The 21,938-nt window shown below is 40.6% G+C and overlaps 1 protein-coding gene across 5 annotated transcripts in view; it reads right to left on the bottom strand.

The window, feature by feature from the left end:
* Positions 1-21,938, bottom strand: part of POLR3G (RNA polymerase III subunit G) — a 44,928-nt gene that overhangs the window by 22,604 nt on the left and 386 nt on the right. For 2 of the 5 annotated variants that reach the window (XM_070794030.1, XM_019965420.2), the window contains exons 2-4: positions 11,647-11,878; positions 8,442-8,563; positions 5,999-6,128 (exon numbers count right to left, since the gene is read on the bottom strand). In XM_070794030.1, the coding sequence (XP_070650131.1) occupies positions 5,999-6,128; positions 8,442-8,563; positions 11,647-11,878 (484 nt within the window). Of the gene's footprint in view, positions 1-5,998; positions 6,129-8,441; positions 8,564-11,646; positions 11,879-21,399; positions 21,662-21,938 lie in introns of those variants that run through there. The other 3 variants (XM_070794031.1, XM_019965421.2, XM_019965422.2) reach the window with 3 other exon arrangements.

Here is a 21,938-nt window from a genome sequence, read left to right as displayed (position 1 = left end):
TGGGGAAAAGGATAGGAGGAGGCGAGGTTGGAGATCAAACCAGTCCATCCTAAAGGAAATCAACCCTGAATATTCACTGGAAGGACTGATGCTGAACCTGAAGCTCCAGTACTTTGACCACCTGATGCAAAGAGCCAACTCACTGGAAAAGACCCTGATGCTGGGAAAGATTGAGGGCAGGAGGAGACAGAGGATGAGATGGTTGGATGGCATCACAATGAGCTACCACTTTATACCCAGTCGGATGGCAAGAACCAATAATAAGTGTTAACAAGGCTGTGGAGAAATGGGAACCCTTATACATTGTAGGTAATATAAAATGGTGCAACCACTTTGGAAAATAGTTGGCAGTTCCTCAAAATGTAAAATAAAAATTTACCATCTGATCCTAGATATACAACAAAAGTGACATGGTACACAAAAGTACATACATGAATGTTTATAGCAGCATTATTCTTGAAAACCCCACTGCAGAAGTGACCCAAATGTCCATCAACTGAGGAATGAACAAAATGTGGTATATACATATAATGGAATATTATTCAACCACAAAAAGGAATGAAACCCTGATACATGCTTTACTATGTATAAACCCCGAGACCATTATACTAAGTGAAGGAAACCAGTCACAGAAGAATACACATTAAGATTCCATTTATATGAAATGCCTAAAACAGACAAAGCCAATTACAGGGTGCCAAGGGCTGAGGCAGGGAGGGGACAATAGGGATTGATACGAAAGGGTATGGGAGTCTCTTTTCAGGATGACGAACCAATTCTATAAATTAGATAATACTGTTGGCGGCACAATTTTGTGAGTACACTCAAAGGGACTGAACTGTATGCTGTAAAAAGTAAATTTTATATATCTGGATTTTTATCTCAATAAGGCTTCCCTGGTGGCTCAGATGCTAAAGAATCTGCCTGCAATGTGGGAAACCTGGGTTCAGTGCCTGGGTCAGGAAGATCTCCTGGAAAGGGGGATGACAACCCACTCCAGGATATTCTTGCTTGGAGAATCCCATGGACAGAGAAGCCTGGCGGTTATGGGCTACAGTCCATGGGGGTCACAAAGAGTCAGACACGACTGAGTGATTAACACTTATTTTCACTATCTCAATAAACTTGTTATTTAAAAAGAAAGAAAAGTAATTATTGGGAATTTTAATAAGCATTAAGTAAACTCAAACTCATACTCCACCATTTTCTTGGTTTTGAAGGTGTATTTACCCAAAATGGGCAACATCCTTTGAACACAGCTAAATGTGCATCAACTGTGCATTCTGAGTTTGTCATGTGCAAACATTAAATGCAAGTATTTCATATATCCTGATTCTGGATTTCAAATACATCTTTAAAAAATTCTAACATATTACTTCTGGCTTCCCTCACACCTGCCCCACCCAAGTGATTCTAGATTATGAGTACATTTCTATTAACATGATCTAGCTTATCATTATGTCCAATTCTTGTATTTGCACCATCAAAAAGTAATGCTTTAAAAAACTTTTATGGCTCACACTTCTGTTGAAGAGAGGACGGCCCAGCCATTTTCATTTTCATTATTAAATATATCATTACCAATTAATATGATCAATCCAATAAACTGTTTCACTTCTACATAATCTATTTCCTTTCAGTCATCTTTGTCTTTGCCTTTGCTTTCAACAGCTGTCTAGTTACAAATATTTGGTACATAAAACCCAACAAAAAAGAAAAAAATATGGTCACATGTCATTTTAGCAAATGGAATTTTTCATGTTCCTACTACAAAATATTATGTGATGAGGTCCATTTCAAAGATTAACTGTATGAGAACACTATATTTTCCTTTTCATTCTTCGAGAGACACTGTTTACTTATTGATTCATAAGTCTGAGAAAATTCATCTAGGATACTATCATCTGAAGACTCAGTGGCTTATACCATCAATTCCACCAGCAATATTAGCATCAGGGGCTCCTTTCTATCTCTTTGCATTCCTCTTCTGATTTGTCTAGTAACTGAAACATCTTCCTCTGCCAATTTTCTTCTCTGCAGTTACGGGTAGAAAATGAAAATTTCTGAATTCTAAATTGTATTCTATGAAAGCTAAACAAAACCAAAATATACAGACAGGAGTATCTCCAAAATTATTCTATATCTTCTTAAAAATTAGTAGTATACTTTGGCCAACACAATAAGAAAATTAAAGGATGATTTAACAGTGATGATTTATTTCAGTATTGCACGATGCTTCTATGCAATTTCATCATTCTTCCATTTTGTATATTTTAGTCTTTTCTAGCATGCTGCTGTTGCTAAGTCACTTCAGTCGTATCCAACTCTTGTGCGACCCCATAGATGGCAGCCCACCAGGCTCCTCTGTCCCTGGAATTCTCCAGGCAAGAATACTGGAGCGGGTTGCCATTTCCTTCTCCATTTTCTAGCATAGTAGAGGCTAATTGATGAAAAATGATGAAATAATATCTATCATGATGAAACAAAAATGTTTCAAGATGCAAGAAAAGTAAGATCACTGAAATTCTAAAATGTACTTTAGATTTAGGAAAGGGTCCAATGGGCCAATACAGGTAATGCTAGGACAAAATAACTTTTCTTCTCTTTTAAAGCAAGTTCTCTCTGTTTCTTGGAAGAGCTCTATGAAAATATAAATTATGAATATCGATCATTACATATAGTAAGAAATGCTCCAAAAACGAAACTAAAAAATTAAAATGAGGTCTCGTGGACCATGACCATATAGTGAGAGTTAATAAACCAAACAAACTCCATTCATTCAAAAGAGACCTCGTGGTCATAATGTAGGTAGAGGCAGGATTTCCATTAAGTTTTTGAAGTTCTGAAAATGGCTTACAGAACCATCACCACTGTCACTCCTGTTTCTAGCTCAGAGGACCCCAGTGCTTCAGGAACCTGAGCTGGGAACCACTGGACCAGATGTTCTCTATGTAACTCTGGAGCTAAAACTCATCAAAATAATAATATTCACTAATTTTTTTCTCTTTATTATAAAAATAATACATTTCACTGTAGAGAAAATACCAATCACTTCTATTAATTCTACCTCAGAACACTATAAACAAACCTGGAATACCTAACATGAAAAATGTTTATTCTGGACCCTTGGTTCTTTGTGAAAAATCTCAATGCCCTGAGCCACCAGGGCAAGAGGTTATCAGCAAGAGATTTCCTGCTCTGTCTGTCCAAGTCTCTAGAGATTTAGTTTTTTACACTGTTAGTCCGTAAGTCTCTCTGTCCTAAAGCACATAGGAAGTCAGTGCTGGGGAAAGGGTAGTGATGATACGTTGATGGAATACTCCCTAGAATATGGCTTCCTGCGACAGCTGTGTACTTCCATTCAGTCTGGTCAATTCTTTCCCACTCATGGTGTGTATACATACACCCTATTTGTGCGTGTACATATACATATATAATGTGTACTACAGTATATATTATACTAATCTGTATTTACATATATATGTATATGTTGTTGTTTAGTCACTAAGTCATGTCCAACTGTTTTGCACCCCCATGGACTCTAGTCCACCAGGCTCCTCTGTCCATGAGATTTGCCAAGCAAACATACTGGAAAGGCTGCCATTTCCTTCTCCAGGAGATCTTCCCAAGCCAGGGATGGAACCCAGGTCTTCTGCATTGGCAGGCAGATTCTTTACCATTGAGCCACCAGGGAAGACCATATAGTATATACTATATCAACCACAGTGGTTTTTTTGTGTAAAAACATTACATCAGGGAAGAGAGGTAAACATGTATATATTCAAAGAGAACATACTTGGATCAATTTGGAAAATTCTATGCAAGAGTTTTCTTCTGAAAACAGTAGCAAATGATTCCTTATACTTTTAAAACTTCATTAAGCAGTTATAAAAGGTAAAGACCCTTTTGACCCAGGTATAAGACAGCTACTCCCAGAAATCAGGGACAAAATTATGTTCCTGGTCTAAATGACTCAAATAAATGGCTTCACAGTATGATGTACTTTTAAATTAGATATGTACTTTACTAACAGTTACATTTGGTTAAGTATGTATGTTCCATAGTCTAGAGACTAATTTTTAAAAGGGTAAAGTATACCCTACACTATCATTTTTTTCAATAAAAGTGGATATTTATTAGTTTACTTAATCTTACTTACTTAAATCTTTAAAATGAGCTTTAATTTCATTTTTAAACTCAAACAGATAAAAGCATGTGATATAATCATGAAAGTAAAAAAAATTCAGTACTTCTGAGGTAAAATGTCAAATCATTTATTATATAACTTCAAGCAGCTTTCTTTTGAAAAATTAAATAAACCCGTCTAAAATGCCTCTTACAATTATAGGCACACGTGGTATTACTATATAAGACTTCCTTTTTGATTCTTATCCAATTCTAAGTCTTTTAGAAAGAGGAAAAGATTATGCATTTTTAATACTAATGGAATGAGATGACACTATAGGAATTTCTCATGTTTTAATGATGTTGTTTTGAGAACTCAAGGATGATATCGATCTCTCTAATTTCAACATTCAAGGGCAGAAACTGAAAATCAATATAGTTCTACTGTGCTAAATAACTACTCAGGAATGTATTCTCTTCCTATGAAACCACTTCTCACTTTCAGTCTGAGATTGCCAAGCTTTCTCCAACTACAATTTCTCCTCTCTCTCCTTGGCATAATGAATGAATACATCTTTTACATTTTATATTTGATACAAATGGTGAGCCAAAATATAGTCAAGGCTTTCAAAATTTGTAACCAAAATACTAAATAATCAGAGACCTGCTTAAAGATTTATGTATAAGGATAAAAATCACAGCATTATACATATGAGCAAAAAAACTAAAAACAATCTTAAATCTAACAGCAGGGAACTAAAAGTGGCAAACCAAAAGTGGGAAAAAAAAAAAACACACGTTACAATGAATAACGTTATAGCCACACAATGGAATACCACGCAGTCATCAAAAATCGTATTTTCTAAGAATATAAAATAGGTAACTAGTAAGAATCTACTGTATAGCATAGGGAGCTTTACTCAGGACTCTGTAATGACCTGTATGAGGACATAATCTAAGAAAGAGTGGATATACATATAACTGATTCACTTTGCTGTTCGGCAGAACCGAACACAAGACTGTACACCAACTATACTCCAATAAAGATTAATTTAAAAAAAAAGAATATGTGACAATGCTAATAATATGCTATTGAGTAAAAAAGGAAGATACAAAGTAACATGAATCCAATCTTGTAAAAGGATATACACATAGAAGAAAAATTTGGAATATACAATATCAGTAGTAGGGAGAAGGCAATGGCACCCCACTCCAGTACTCTTGCCTGGAAAATCCCATGGGTGGAGGAGCCTGGTAGGCTGCAGTCCATGGGGTCGCTAAGAGTCAGACAGGACTGAGCAACTTCTCTTTGACTTTTCACTTGCATACATTGGAGAAGGAAATGGCAAGCCACTCCAGTGTTCTTGCCTGGAGAATCCCAGGGACGGGGCAGCCTGGTGGGCTGCTGTCTATGGGGTCACACAGAGTCGGACATGACTAAAGTGACTTAGCAGCAGTAGTTCTCTAGACATAAGGAATAAAGGTGATTTTTTCTTTTTTTTTTTGCCATACTGCACAGCATGTGGGATCTTACTTCCCTGACCAGGGGTCAAACCCACGCCTCCTGCGTTGGAAGCTCTGAGCTTTAACCACTGGACCACCATGGAAGTCCCAGGGTGATTTTCATTTTCTTAATATTTCTGTTTTCATAAATTTCACTGAACATATAACACTTTTATTTTGAAAGATAATCTTAAAAATATCAAAAAGTTAAAAATATATTTTCTGTTAAATCAACATACATATGCTTTTTCAGGGTGGTTGATAATTTCCCACTGAATCAAATCAATCAGCATTAAAGATCATGTACTTCATGGTGAAACACTGTTTTATCTGTAGACAGTGAACCACACAATCAGAGTCTAGTACGCACCTTGTTTTTCTTCAGGTGTTTCTACAAAATAAGGCATTCTTTTCACAGTTTCTCTCAACTCTTGTTTCAAGGCGAGCACATAATCTTCACTCTCTCCTGTTTTTAGTGGCACTGGTTTATAGTCTGTATCCTGTTTACATTAAGAGGCAATATTTAAAAAGTAAATAAAATATTTTAATATCCCTTTTGTCTATGTTCTGAAAACATGTCAGTTTTATTGAAAAACCATATTTTATAGGCATTAAGTTTTATCATCAACTTAAAATATTTTGAGCTTTTATTATCTATTAAACATTTTCACCCATCTCTTATTTTTCTCTTACTTTATAAGTAGAAAAGATACTTAATGTTCCTACCTGCCTAATTTTTCTACTGACCACACCAACAGTCATTTGCTATATAGTCTGATGACTGTGATTCTGTATTTTAAAAATTAAAGCACCCAGATCAAAGCAGTCTGGGTCTCCTATTATGGTGGTTTCCTATTAGCCATGGTGGTATTAGTAGGAGAGTAGCATTAAAAAAAAAAAAAAAAGTAGTAGCAGCTACTGTTTAACAAGTGGTTACTACAACCCGGATGTACTCAATATTCAGAATCCATGAATTCATCTAAAGTATCAATAATTCCCCTTTTATAGTGAGGAAGCTGAGAAGTGAATAATCTGTAAGTCCATATAACACAAAATGGCAAAGCAGAAATTTGAACCTATATCTTCAATTATTAAGAACTACAAGTACACACACATATGTATTATGTACGCATATATATTTATAACACAACAGGAGACACCGTGATGAACTAGTCAAACCTTTTGCCTGTGTGGAATTTATATTCTAGGGGAGAAAAGTAAGTAAACAAATGAGATAATACACAATTTTAGACAGTGATAAGTGATAGAAGGACTGAAGCCCAGAAGAGGAAAGAGTGACGGACAGAGCCCACGGAGACTGCAAATGGCTGGTCCACCCAGTAAGCACACACTTCTTGGGAGAGTCACCTTTGAGCAGAGATCGGGATAAGAATATGAAGCCATCCATACAAAGAAATGGGGAGACCGATGGCTCCAGCCAGGGAAACTAATAGGGGAAAATGCCTAAGGGAAAAAGGAGACCACCACGGCTAAGGAATGAGGACAGTGGTGGGAAAAGGATCAGAGAAACATCAGAAAGCCAGATCAGACAGAGCCTTTTAGCCAGTAATAAATTTTATTCCCTGCAGAAAACAATAGTATGTACTAATATTCCCAAGCTTTAGAAGTAATCTCACACATGAAGAAGAGCTTGTTTTAAAAGGAAATCAATATAAAGTGACATTCTGTCTATACCTGCGATATTTACCTTTGTTTTTAGGCTGCACTGAATATCAGAAAAGAAAAATATCAAGAGTAAAAAGTAGACTCTCCCCATGTGAGGCATCTAGATCCCAAGAACATCTGTTCAGGGTCCTGTACTTAGAGAAATCTTTCAACAAAGGATGTTTCCTTTTGAAAGACTGAAAAGATTCCTGGAAGGAGTATCTGGTTATTTATGACATTTTCGTATTTTGTATCACAGCACATGTGCATCTGGAAATGTAACCTTAAGTTTTAAACGAAAGTCAAGCATTTGATTAAAAATCACACCAATTAAGTTTGCAGCATAATTAAATTTAAAAGCAATACTAAACATAGTCGAAATGCTTCTATTTTGAAAAACAGTGACAAAATTAAAATTTACTTTAATAAAATAAGGAACTAAGCAAAAAAAACAAAAAACAAAAAAAAACTCAGTGGGGGAAAAAAGGCCCAGTGGTATACTAGGGAGCAAAATTAAATTCTATAGACGAAAGATGAGAATAAAGTCATTAAGTGAAGGTCTGGCAAAATAGGAAGTGAGGACCACTATAAAATCTAACTTTACTTTAAAAAATATTATTTTAATATTGGACTATATCAATAACAGCATTGTGAGACACAAAAATTGAAAAAAAAAAATTATAGGTCAGAAAATATTGACTATATTCAGGGAAAAAAAATATATATAGCTTTTTGCATTTTAAGAAAGCAGTCTGAAAATTAGAAATGTTTCAGAAAAGAACAGTGGAAATATTTAAATTAAAGGTAAGTGACCATCTCTTTTACTTTCTTACGGTTTAGGATATCATGTGAATGTGAAGTCGCTCAGTCGTGTCTGACTCTTTGAGACCCCATGGACGGTAGCCTACCAGGCTCCTCGGTCCATGGGATTTTCCAGGCAAGAATATTGGAGTGGGCTGCCATTTCCTTCTCCAGGGGATCTTCCCAACCCAGGGATCGAACCCGGGTCTCCTGCATTGCAGACAGACGCATTACCGTCTGAGCCACTAGGGAAGCCCAACAATACATATTCAAGTCTTATACAGTATTTAAATTCTCTCTGAAACATGAAAAATATCCTGTGAGAATTTCGCTGTTAATGTACTTACAGGAAACAGTGGGGGTGGTTTCAATACGACATCAGGTAACTTTTCACCTCTGCTAAATCCAACTGCTTCAATGTTAAAGGTATAAGCAGCACGTCCTCTTCCTTTATTCCCAGCCATTGAAACTAGTTATATCAGAAAAAGCAGACAAATTAAGACACTATTAATGTTTAGGTTTCATGGATTGCAAGAAAAATGAAACCAACATTTAAAAGCAAAATATACTCCACCCCTTAGGTTGCATGGCTCATTTAGAACACTTCTGGAAAGCAAAACTTGTAAAGAAACAAATATGGGATAAACTGATTCCTAAACATGTCCTACTTAGTCATGCTTGGAAGGTATGGTGATGATGGTCTCAACGACCTCACACAGACTGGCTGGAGGGCTGACCCCGGGGCTTCTTTGCGATGCTGCCCCAACCACTGTGCAGTCAGCTGGTACAATTCTCTCCACCTCTCTGTGGTTCTACAACGGGATCTCAGATATGCGTTAAAGATGTGGCCCAGTAGGGGCTGTGCTGATGAACAAGGGACACCTGGTTTTCCAAATCAACTTGAAGACTATCAGCAGTCATACATACTTTAAACGCTTAAATGATTTATTTATCCCAAAATCTGAGTGTCAGAAAGAATCCTTGAGATCTATTCCAAAGTCCTCCTTTTAGAAATGGGAATGGACTCATAAGACTTTGAACAGGTCTGTCCAAGCAGAAAAAATTGTTAAAGATAAACCTGTATACTCTGTAACTTTAGGGATAAAGTTATCATTGTTAGAGAACAATACCATTCTTAAGTCCTATACTTAATTTCTGAGTCTTCTGAAACATGATTACTCTATATAGTTGATGCTTGAACAACATGGGGTTAGGGGCACTGACCACCCCACGCAGTCAAAAATCCATGTATAATTTTACAGTCAACCGTCCGAATCCATGGTTCTCCATTCTGAAATTCAACCAACCTCAGTTTGTGTACTGTTAGTTTTCACTGAAAAAAATCCACATATTAAGAGGATCCATTCAATTCAAGTTTGTGTTGTTCAATCAACCGTAGTGTGAAAACAGGATTCCTACACTAGGGCCCTTTCACTACAACTCACTGGACTGTAGTGAAGATCATAATGCACATTCTTTAAATATTTCCCCCAATGGTGATACCGAGGATCATTCAACTCCGTTAAGTCCAAGAAAGCAAGACTAGGTCCTCCATACCACTTTAACAGTTACCTTCCTTTTCTCCCTAACCATTTATGTGTTGAGGACATCAGGTCACTATCGTCTACAATGCTTCTCCAACTTCAACCCTAAGGAATGTGCAGATTATTCAGAAATCTTGCCAAAAAGGCAGAATCTGAACCAGCTGGCCAAGGATGAGGCCTGAAGATCAGCATTTCTAACAAGCTCTCTGAAGATAGCAGTGTTACTGGTTTGCAGACCACACTTTGAGAGTAGGAGGGGTGGACAATTTCCCATACTGTGGATTTCAGTGATGTGGCTGCTGCTGCTGCTGCTGCTAAGTTGCTTCAGTCGTGTCCAACTCTGTGCCACCCCATAGACAGCAGCCCACCAGACTCGCCCGTCCCTGGGATTCTCCAGGCAAGAACACTGGAGTGGGGTGCCATTGCCGTCTCCAACACATTCCTCTACTCCCTGTATTTTCTATAAACAGATGGACTAGAGGCTTACTCAAATTTGGGTTTGATTTTTTACAAAAATACTCAAAAGAGATGCTGTTTTTCCTACTGATCACATGATGCATATGATGTCTCTTTCAGTGATGTTCTCTGGTCATTGGAGTCACGTGCTGTTAGTCTGTTTTGTCCAGTATAAAGTTGAAAAAAAAAGTCCAAACATAAGTGGACCCATGTAATTCAAATTTGTGTTGTTCGGAGTCAACTGTAACATGAAATCAGTTTTCACTTAATGATTTTTAAAACTGCAGGTATTGATGATCGTATCCTAGATTTACAAGTTCACTGTGGATTATAATGTGGTGATAAACAAATTTTATAATTTCTTTCTTAACTTGAATCCCACCAGTTATCAATTCCCTTCATCTACTATTTAGTTACTATGACATACAATTCATATAGAAAAGATATTGATTTTAATAACCAAGCTCATGCCAGTTGTCCACACTGAGAGAGTGAAAATATACAAATGGCCTTGTTTCAATTGCTGAGTCCCTAAAACATATGCTGAACCTATAGAAAGCAGGTCTCCCAAGTATGAAAATTGCTGAGCACTGGAAAGATTAATGCTGAACCTGAAGCTCCAATACTTTGGCCACCGGATGCAAAGTGCCAACTCGTTGGAAAAGACCCTGATGCTGGGAAAGACTGAAGGCGGGAGGAGAAGGGATCTCATCTTCTGTCTGGGAAGACAGAAGATGAGATGGTTGGATGGCATCACCCACTCAGGGGACAAGAGTTTGAGCAAACTCCAGGAGATGGTGAAGGACAGGGAAGCCTGGCAAGCTGCAGTCCATGGTGCTGCAGAGTTGGACACGACTGAGCAACTGAACAAAAAGAGCTCACACCTTCACTCTGAGGAAAACCCACCTAAAAGGAGAGTATACCAGCTGTCGTTACTTGATGGAGTATCTCCTGAGAACTATTGAATTCTGCTGACTCTAAAGTTTCATATTTATTAAGAAACCTTTGGGTGTATAAACTTGATTATCATTAGTGAATGCACTGCCCTTGGCAGAAAAATCAATCCTAACTCTTGAGACACCCTTAATAATTACATGGCATTCTGGCCTAGAAATCCATTTCTTTCTATTTTGGAAATTCATTCGCTTCTCCTGCAGAACTGGGAGGCAATGGCTGGACTCGGGTAACAGTCTCTTGGCAAAACAGACTCACAAGTTGTGGCCTAAGCTTCACTGTTTGAATCCCTTGAAATCCTTTAAGTTGATTAAGCCATTTCCGTGGTCCTTTTTCATCCTGCTAAGCTTCTTGAATGAAGAGGTTTTTTTTTTAACCAGCTTTCCCCATTTTCTCATTATCCAAATCATCCTCTAATTTATGTGGGCCAATTTCATCCAATTAATATTGAGCATTCCAGGCATTCAGAGAGCACTGAACAAAACAAAGTCTCTGCCTTCAGGGCTTATATTTTGGTGGATGAACAACCATAAGTATTTAACATAATATTATGTGCTCCTGTAGTGGGTTGAATTATGTCTTCCCCCAAACCTCTTACCTGTGAATATGACCTTCCTTGTTTGTAAATAAAGTCTTTGGAGATGTAATAAAATTAACATGAGGTCATAGGAGATTGGGCTTCCCCGACAGCTCAGTTGGTAAAGAATCCTCCTGCAATGCAGGAGACCCCGGTTCGATTCCTGAGTTGGGAAGATCCACTGGAGAAGGGATGAGCTACCCACTCCAGTATTCTTGGACTTCCCTTGTGGCTCAGCTGGTAGAAAATCCACCTGCAACGGAGGAGATCTGAGTTCGATCCCTGTGTTGGGAAGATCCCCTGGAGAAGGGAAAGGCTACCCACTCCAGTTTTCTGGCCTGGAGAATTCCATGCACTGTATAGTCCATGGGGTTGCAGAGAGTCGGACACAACTGAGCAACTTTCACTTCTCTTTCATACAAGAGAAGGGTGAGTCCTCTCCTAGTGACTAGTGTCCTTATAACGGGGGTGCTTGGGCAGACACAGGCACACAGGGGAAACACTACGTGAAGATGGGAGCACAGACTGGAGTGCCATAGCAGCAACCCAGAAACACCGAGGAGTGCCAGGAACCACCAGAAGCCGGAAGAGCGGCGCTGAACATTCTCCCTCAGAGCCTCCAGAGGGAACAAACTCTGCTAATACCTTGATCTCAGATTTCTGGCTCTAAAAATGAGAGAATAAATTTCTGTTGTTTTTAAGTCACATAGTTTGTGGCAGCTGTAGGAATTAATATAGCTCTGAAGAAAAATCATGGTAAGGGGGTAAAGAATAATGAAGAGGTGTAGTACTGACTTTTTCACACAAATGCAGTCTTTCTGTGGACAATAAGCTAGAGTGGCATGCTGTAGAGGGACTAAGAGTTTTAAGATGGAGGAATGAGGTGAAGATGGCTATGCTGCTGCTGCTGCTGCTAAGTCGCTTCAGTGTCTGACTCTGTGCAACCCCACAGACGGCAGCCCATCAGGCTCCCCTGTCCCTGGGATTCTCCAGGAAAGAACACTGGAGTGGGTTGCCATTTCCTTCTCCAATGCATGAAAGTGAAAAGTGAAAGGGAAGTCGCTCAGTCTTGTCTGACTCTTAGTGAGCCCATGGACTGCAGCCTACCAGGCTCCTCCGTCCATGGGATTTTCCAGGCAAGAGTACGGGAGTGGGCTGCCATTGCCTTCTCTAGAAGATGGCTATGCACGGAAGGCAAAACAAAGGCAGGAGAGGAAGCCATAAGATGCAGTGTCTGAGGAGCAAGAAGCTCATGCAGGTGAGAAGCAAGGAGAGGCTGATTAAGACCAGATCTTGTGGAGCCCTGTGTGAGCTATGGTAAAAGGTTTGGCTTTTGTCTTATTGTGATGTGAATGATACTCAGGCAGATGCTGAAATGCAAAGGTCCCTAACAGTCCTCAGTGGCAAAATCCACTGGACTATTCCTCTTGTTCATGCTTTTGGACTTCAAAAGCATGCTGTTGTTGTTCAGTCGTTCAATTGTGTCCAACTCTGTGTGACCCCATGCACTGCAGCATGCCAGGCTTCCCTGTCCTTCACTATCTCCTGGAGTTTGCTCAAACTCATGTCCATTGAGTCAGTGATGCCATCCAACCATCTCATCCTCTGTCATCCCCTTCTCCTTCTTCCTTCAATCTTTCCCAGCATTAGGGTCTTTTCCAATGAGTCAGCTCTTCACATCAGGTGGCCAAAGTATTGAAGCGTTGTTAGCATTAGCCCTTCCAATGAGTATTCAGGGTTGATTTCCTTTAGGACTGACTGGTTTGATCTCCTTGGCGTCCAAGGGACTCTCAAGAGTCTTTTCTCCAGCACTACAGTTTGAAAGCATCAATTCTTTGGTGCTCAGCCTTCTTTATGGTCCTACTCTCACATCTGCACATGACTAATGGAAAAACTATAGCTTTAACTATACGAACTTTTGTTGGCAAAATGATGCGAATGTGCCGCCTATATTGTCATAGTTTTCCTTCCAAGGAGCAAGCGTCTTTTAATTTCATGGCTGCAGTCACTGTCCACAGTGATTTCGGAACCCAAGAAAATAAAATCTGCCACTGTTTCCATTGTTTCCCCATCTGTTTGCCAAGAAGTGATAGGACTGGTATATCCAAGGCATACCACTCATTATTGCCTCCATCCTTACTGCCGCTGCTGCTGCTACTGCTAAGTCGCTTCAGTTGTGTCCGACTCTGTGTGACCCCATAAACAGCAGCCCACCAGGCTCCTCTGTCCCTGGGATTCTCCAGGTAAGAATACTGGAGTGGGTTGCCATTTCCTTCTCCAATGTATGAAAGTGAAAAGTGAAAGTGAAGTCGCTCAGTCGTGTCCAACTCTGTGCGACCCCATAAATGGCAGCCCACTAGGCTCCTCCATCCATGGGATTTTCCAGGCAAGAGTACTGGAGTGGGTTGCCATTGCCTTCTCGGATGAAACTGTCTATTCTCCAGGCTTTAGTCTGATTGCTGGTTCTTCTAACTCGTGACCAGTTTTTGTCTACTTCTGTTCTTAAAACTTACTAAATATGGATTTCCTTAAGGGTCAATCTATAGGTTCTGCTCCTTATCTTTGGAAAAAGCACCCCCTGTCAGGGTTTGATAACGTCCTCCAATTACCTCTACCACTAACCTTTGTTCTGAGTTTCATCCCATTTTCTTACTACCAAAAGAATATTTGGATGTACCTTAAACTCAGGGCTTCCCTGGCAGCTCAATGGTAAAGAATCTACCTGCCAATGCAGGAGACGGGGGTTTGATCTCTGGGTTGGGAAGATTCCTCTAGAGAAAGAAATGGCAATCCACTCCGGGATTCTTGCTTGGGAAATCCCAAAGACAGAAGAGCCTGGCAGGCTATCGTCCAAAGGGTTGGAAAACAACTGGACACAACTTAGAGACTAAACAACAACAATCTTTGCTTAAAATACTGAGATCATCTCTCTATAGTAACTAGCTCACTTTCATATAGAATGTCCCTATTTCTATCCACAGTATGCTATTTCCCCAGTCACCAATATTTGAAGATTTGGAGTGACTTAGGATTGATTTATCATTCTGTTTCACCCCTCTATCAGAATCAATCATCTAACTGTTTTCAAAACGTCCCTTCCTTTCCGTTTTCACTACCATAATTCAGTTCGGCTCCTTTCCACCTCACTTTTGACGGCTGCCAGATTTTGTAGTATCCCCTGTTCTTCCTGTTTATTTTATTCTCTCACACTATTCATTCTAAAGCAGAGTTCTGATTAAACGCTTCTCTTCTCTTCCCTCTTGGCTAGATAATTAAGTCCAAACTCACTATTCCAAGTATTGAGAGCCCTTTTATGATGCTTGCACTGATCCTCCCAACTCACTGGCCTGTAATCATTTCTTGACTAGCACTCTCTCCACTGGAAACCACTTCCTCCTTGTCTGGCTGCATCCCTTTCACGTTAAGATCCAGTTTAACTTGCTCAACATCACAACTGTCAGTTCATCCCAACTTGCTTTTGGAAACTTTCTTCTGTTAAAATACATGGATTTTTAAAAACTGAGGTGATATATTTTGCCATTTTCTTCAATTCTGGAAGAAATACAGACAATGCCTCTTCTGGGAAAAGCATCTTTTCCAAAGGAGATTCACTTCTATTTTTTTGTTTCTTCAAAAGTATTAACACTAGAAATCTTATATTCCCCACTGTTTAGCAGAATACTCTTTATGTAGCAACAGTTTCATAATCAATGTTGTTTCCTTATTTATTGACTTATGGTTGATTTGGAATGGGATGCAAAAGTAGGAAGTCAAGAGATATCTGGAGTAACACGCAAATTTGGCCTTGGAGTACAAAATGAAATGGGGCAAAGGCTAACAGAGTTTTTTCAAGAGAAGGCACTGGTCATAGCAAACACCCTCTTCCAACAACTCAAGAGAATACTCTACACATAGACATCACCAGATGGTCAACACTGAAATCAGATTGATTATATTCTTTGCAGCCAAAGATGGAGAAACTCTATAAAGTCAGCAAAAACAAGACCAGGAACTGAGTGTGGCTCAGATCATGAATTCCTTATTGCAAAATTCAGCCTTCAACTGAAGAAAGTAGGGAAAACCACTAGACCATTCAGGTATGACCTAAATCAAATCCTAAATCAAATCCCTTATGATTATACAGTGGAAGTGACAAATAGATTCAAATAGATCTGCTAGAGTGCCTGAAGAACTATGGGCAGAGGTTTGAAGAACTACGGACAGAGGTTTGAAGAACTATGGACAAAGGTTTGGGACAATGTACAGGAAGCAGTGATCAAGACCATCCCCAAGAAAAAGAAACGCAAAAAGGCAACATGGTTGTCTGAGGAGGCCTTACAAATAGCTGAGAAAAGACGAGGAGTCAAAGGCAAGGAGAAAAGGAAAGATAGACACATTTGAATGAAGAGTTCCAAAGGATAGCAAGGAGAGATAAGAAAGCCTTCCTCAGTGATCGATGTAAAGAACAGAGGAAAATAATAGAATGGGAAAGACTAGAGATCTCATCAAGAAAATTAGAGATATCAAGGGAACATTTCATGCAAAGATGGGCTCAATAAAGGACAGAAATGGTAGGGACCCAACAGAAGCAGAAGAGATTAAGAAAAGGTGGCAAGAATACACAGAAGAACTATACAATCTTCAGGACCCAGATTACCATGATGGTGTGATCACTCACCTAGAGCCAGACATCCTGGAATGTGAAGTCAAGTGGGCCTTAGGAAGTATCACGATGAACAAAGCTAGTGGAAGTGATGGAATTCCAGTTGAGCTATTCCAAATCCTGAAAGATAATGCTGTCAAAGTGCTGCACTCAATATGCAACAAATTTGGAAAACTAGCAGTGGCCACAGGACTGGAAAAGGTCAGTTTTCATTCCAATCCCAAAGAAAGGCAATGCCAAAGAATGCTCAAACTACCACACAATTGCACTCATCTCACACGCTAGTAACGTAATGCTCAAAAGTCTCCAAGCCATGCTTTAACAGTACGTGAACCAGAACTTCCAGATGTTCAAGCTGGATTTAGAAAAGCCAGAGGAACCAGAGATCAAATTGCCAACATCCGCTGGATCATCAAAAAAGCAAGAGAGTTCCAGAAAAACATCTATTTCTGCTTTATTGACTATGCCAAAGCCTTTGACTGTGTGGATCACAAGAAACTGTGGGAAATTCTGAAAGAGATGGGAATACCAGACCACATGACCTGCCTCTTGAGAAATCTTATGCAAGTCAGGAAGCAACAGTTAGAACTGGACATGGAACAACAGACTGGTTCCAAATAGCAAACGCAGTACGTCAAGTCTATATATTGTCACCCTGCTTATTTAACTTATGTTCAGAGTACATCATGAGAAATGCTGGGCTGGATGAAGCACAAGCTGGAATCAAGATTGCTGGGAAAAATATCATTAACCTCAGATATGCAGATGACACCACCCTTATGGCAGAAAGTGAAGAGGAACTAAAAAGCCTCTTGATGAAGGTCAAAGTGGAGAGTGAAAAAGTTGGCTTAAAGCTCAACATTCAGAAAACAAAGATCATGGCATCTGGTCCCATCACTTCATGGGAAATAGATGGAGAAACAGAGGAAACAGTGGCAGACTTTATTTTTGGGGGCTCCAAAATCACTGCACGTGGTGACTGCAGCCATGAAATTAAAAGATGCTTGCTCCTTGGAAGAAAAGCTATTACAAACCTAGACAGCATATTAAAAAGCAGAGACATTACTTTGCCAACAAAGGTCCGTCTAGTCAAGGCTATGGTGTTTGCAGAAGTTATGTATGGATGTGAGAGTTGGAGTATGAAGAAAGCTGAGCACCAAAGAATTGATGCTTTTGAACTCTGGTGTTGAAGAAGACTCTTGAGAGTCCTTTGGATTGCAAGGATCAAACCAGCCAATCCTAAAGGAAATCAGTCCTGAATATTCATTGGAAGGACTGATGCTGAAACTGAAACTCCAATACTTTGGCCACCTGATGCGAAGAAATAATTCATTGGAAAAGACTTGGATGCTGGGAAAGGTTGAAGGCGTGGAACGGGATGACAGAGGATGAGATGGACATGAGTTTTAGCAAACTCTGGGAATTGGTAAAGGACAGGGAAGCCTGGTGTGCTGCAGTCCATGGGGTTACAAAGAGTCAGTCAGACACAACTAAGCCACTGATCTGAACTCACGGTGATTTGATGAACAAATTTACCCACAGAAATACAAATTATTCAGCCAACTATTAAGAATTTTTGTTTTTGTTTGTTATCTTCTAGAACTAAGTTTGGGACCTGGTTGTACACTGGAATCATCAGGAGAGTTAAAAAAAAAAACAACAGCATAAAGGGAAAAAAAATAAAGAAACCCTCCAACATCACCCCAGAACAAGGAAATCAGAATCTGCAGGGGTAGGATTTAGGCAGTAGGACTTTTTAAATCACCCCAGGAGACTCCAGTGTGTAACCTAAATTACGAACCATGGCTCCAGACTGAACTTCCCATTATGTAGGAAAGTGAGGCACTGAAGCATCAATGGAGCGCCTAAAGACAGAGCAAATTCCTAACAAAGTCAGGACTGAGTTAAATGTTCAGGTTACCTTTCCATTGTCCTTATATTTATATCATGCTGCCTGTAGCACACTTTGAGATTAGCTGAAGACCTTTCAATCCCGGCAATATCTTTAATCTTTACAATGAACTGAAATAGTAATGGCAAAATAAACTGGATTGAAAGATGTAAAATCAGATGTACTACCCTTCCTTTTTGGGATGCCTCCTGAAAATTCATATGCAACATTGTTCTGAGAGAGTTTCATGGGTGCAGTTCAAGCACCCAGGAGCTGACCTGCGAAAGCCTATTCTAATTAATAACAAACAACCCTGAGGCAGAGATTGAGCTCATCTCAGAAACACCTTCTCACTCTAATGTTTTATGAGTTATAATTGTGGCTTAACTGTGCTGTCCTCCACGTCTCACACAGTTAAGTTTCTTGCACATATTCCCTAGGTGAATAATACACAGATAGAAGCAGACATGGAAGCTAGGAGAGGCACTGAAAGCCAGGTCAGTGTCTTTCCTGATGAATGACACTTCAATTGCCCTAATTAGAAACTAATAGTCATGCTGACCTTGTCTCCATCTCCCTTGATCCCCTCATCTAACCACAGAAGACAATCAGCTCTGTGTCCCTTCTTACAAGTTTGCCTTTCTTTACTTCTGCCTTAGTTCAGGGCTTCAACATCTCTTGCTTGGATCTCTAATACAGAACAAGTAAACTTCTCATGGCCGCCTGTGCATGCTCAATCGCTTAGTTGTGTCTGACTCTTCACAACCTCATGGACTGTAGCCCTCCAGGCTCCTCTGTCCATGGAATTTCCCAGGCAAGAATACTGGAGTGGGTTACCATTTCCTCCTCCAGGGGATATTCCTGGCCCAGGGATTGAAGCCATGTCTCTCTGCATTGGCAGGCAGATTTTTTACCACTTATCCACCTGGGAAGCCCCTCTAATGGCTAGACTCATCCTTTCAATCCATTCTCCAGTCATCACTCTTGAACACAAACCTTAATGTATCACTCTTCTTAACTAACAGAACTTTGGGGTCTAACTTTCCGCCTCTTGCATCCTGCACTACCCTCTCACCCCAACTCTAACCAGTCCCAACTCTGCTATTCCTACTGTCACATTGCGTTCCTTCTGCCTGGAATGCCATGTCCACCTGCCCAAGCCCCATCATCACTGAAAAGTCTATGCAAATACTACTTCTCTTCTACCATTTCTTCCACCCTAAGTGGAGGCAGACCTATCTCTTTCCTGTTTCCCAAGTGCTACACTGCTTTGGAGGCTTCCCAGGTGGCGCTAGTGGCCAAGAACCTGCCTGCCAATGAGGGAGACATAAGAGATGAGGGTTCAATCCCTGGGCCGGGAAGATCCCCTAGAGGAGGGCATGGCAACCCACTCCAGTATTCTTGCCTGGAGAATCCCATGGACAGAGGAGCCTGTGTCCATAGGATCTATGGTCCATAGGGTCACAGAGTTTGTCATGGCTGAAGGGACATAGCACACACACTGCCTTTATAGCCCTTTAAAAAATCATATTGTAATTGTCAGTTCTTGTCTATCTCCTCAGTAATTTCTTCAATTATCCACTCTTCAAGTATTTATTAAGTACCCTCTGTGTCAGATCATCTTCTATATAATTGGAATATAATAGTGAACAAAACAAAATCCCTGCTTTCATAGTGCTCACAGTCTATTATGGGAAATGGAAAAAAAAATGTACTTTATAGAAAGTGTCAGATAGTGATCAGTGCTATGAAAAAAAAAAAGCAGGAAACATGGGTGCTATTATAGAAAGACTAGATAAAGAAGTTCTCTTGTATCTTGTAATATTTGAACACAAACCTGACACAGTGAAGGAAAAAGTCATGCTGAGAACTAGGAAAGGATATATAGAGCAAAGTGTACAAGCAGAAGGATCTGTAAGTGTGAAGGCCTCTTTGAAGACTCATTGACCTTTTCCTGTCCTATTACTAACCAGAGCCTGGCAAAAGTCCAATAAAAATTGGGAGAATTATTGCTGAGCTCATAGCCTGGTAAGGATATCACTGCAATTCACCTCCCTTTGACTAGAGGAAAAATAAAATGACAGAGAAGTCTGTATGTCCCTGCTGAGATCATGCTAACAGTGGTCTTTTAAGGCCAGCTCAAATTGCTACTAAGTTCCTTCCATGCATATTCTCATAGAACCTAGTTTTTACTTACTCTGGGGACATATCTCATTTGCTTTATATTGCCAACATTTGTGTGCAAATATTATCTTCCTTCAAATTCCTTGAGAACTCAGATTGTGATCTTTAAAAAAAAAAAAAAAAATTCTGTACTTTTACACATCACTTAGCTTGCAGAACTGAATGTCTGGATAAATTCTAACCAGGTTAGGCAAATATTCAGAAAGGCTACATCCTCATACAAGACTTAACTGTAGGGGAGGAGAATACACCTCTCCCTCTATGAAGGCTTATTAGTAGCTGCCACAGTAAGTGTTTTCATAATTATCTTTCATAATGCTGTCTCATGAGTCTTCATAATTTCTCCTGGCTGAGAAGGGAGGTTAGTCAAGTTCTCAAGGGAATTTTTGAAGCCTAATTGGGTGTTTCAACAGCGAGAAGATTCGGGATGGGGACAGGAGGAACCTGGTGTTATTAGTGGGGGTGATCTCTGCGGCTGGTGGGGCCACACCCATGTCATTATCCACTTTTCCCGTCTCCTCAAGGTGCGGCTGCTTCCCCTTTAGTCTTTCTCTACCAACTTTCTTTGCTCTCTTCCAAGAGCGGACAAACTCACCAAAAACAAGGGAAGGGAGGGGAACGAATATATAATTCTTTTAGAAGAGAAGAAAAACCTTATCAACAACATCCCTCCCTGCCTGGGATATAGGATAAAGTGCTAACAGTTAAGAAAACATACTGAATATCCTGCCCTTAGCTGCAAGTCTGCAGCAATGACTCGCGTTTGAGCCCATCACAGCGTCAGTAAGAGCATCAATTCCCTTTTAACTCACCGCAGTCCTAAGTGTAGACTAGGTAAAGTGTGGAAACTACGATTTTGTGTGTGATGGTATTAGGAGAAGGAACCAAAAGCTTAATCTTCCAACGCCCCTCAACCCAGAGGCGCTTTAATTAATCTCCACGGCTGACTTCCTCCCACCTTCTCCACGTGCCCCTTTAACTACCCCCCACACACAACCCCAACTCCTCCCAAACCCTCGATTGCCTCCTCAGTTACCTGCTCGCTAAGTCTCGAGGCTCGGGGAAAGCGTGCAGCTGAAGTGCCGGCCGGCAACCAAGGGGTGCAGACCGAAGGTTCCGGCGCTCCAGGGCCGGCCGGTTCCACCTCTGGAGAAGGCGCGCTCCTCCCTCCACGCGGCCTCCCAGCGGCGTTCGGATCCCAACCAGTTATCCCCGCCCACTCCCGGGCGAGGCCCCGCCCTCCGGGCCCAGAGCTTTTTTAGCCCTCGGCAGGCGCCGTAGTCCTCCAGCCCCGCCCCCCGCCCGAGCCTTGGCCCGACTCTTTCCGCGCCGGCTGGAAATGCGCGTAGCGGCGCGCGGCGGGTGGGCGGCCTGGCTTCCTCGCACTCCCACCCCCCGCCTCGCTCTAAGGGCTCTGCGGTCCGACCCCCCTGAGGTTAGGAAGCGTGTCACTTTCTGGATCTCCCGACGACTGCATTGGCCCGTGCGTTAACGTTCCTGTTGCTGCGTCCAGTTACGGCTGCAATTGTTCCGGCGCCCCGGCGCGGGGACAGCGGCGTCTGCTCTCCGCGGACC

Source organism: Bos indicus, chromosome 7 (genome assembly GCF_029378745.1).
Source record: "Bos indicus isolate NIAB-ARS_2022 breed Sahiwal x Tharparkar chromosome 7, NIAB-ARS_B.indTharparkar_mat_pri_1.0, whole genome shotgun sequence".
NCBI classification, from domain to species: domain Eukaryota; kingdom Metazoa; phylum Chordata; class Mammalia; order Artiodactyla; family Bovidae; genus Bos; species Bos indicus.
The sequence above is the reverse complement of the archived record's forward strand: the minus strand, read 5'-3'. Positions and strand labels throughout refer to the sequence as shown.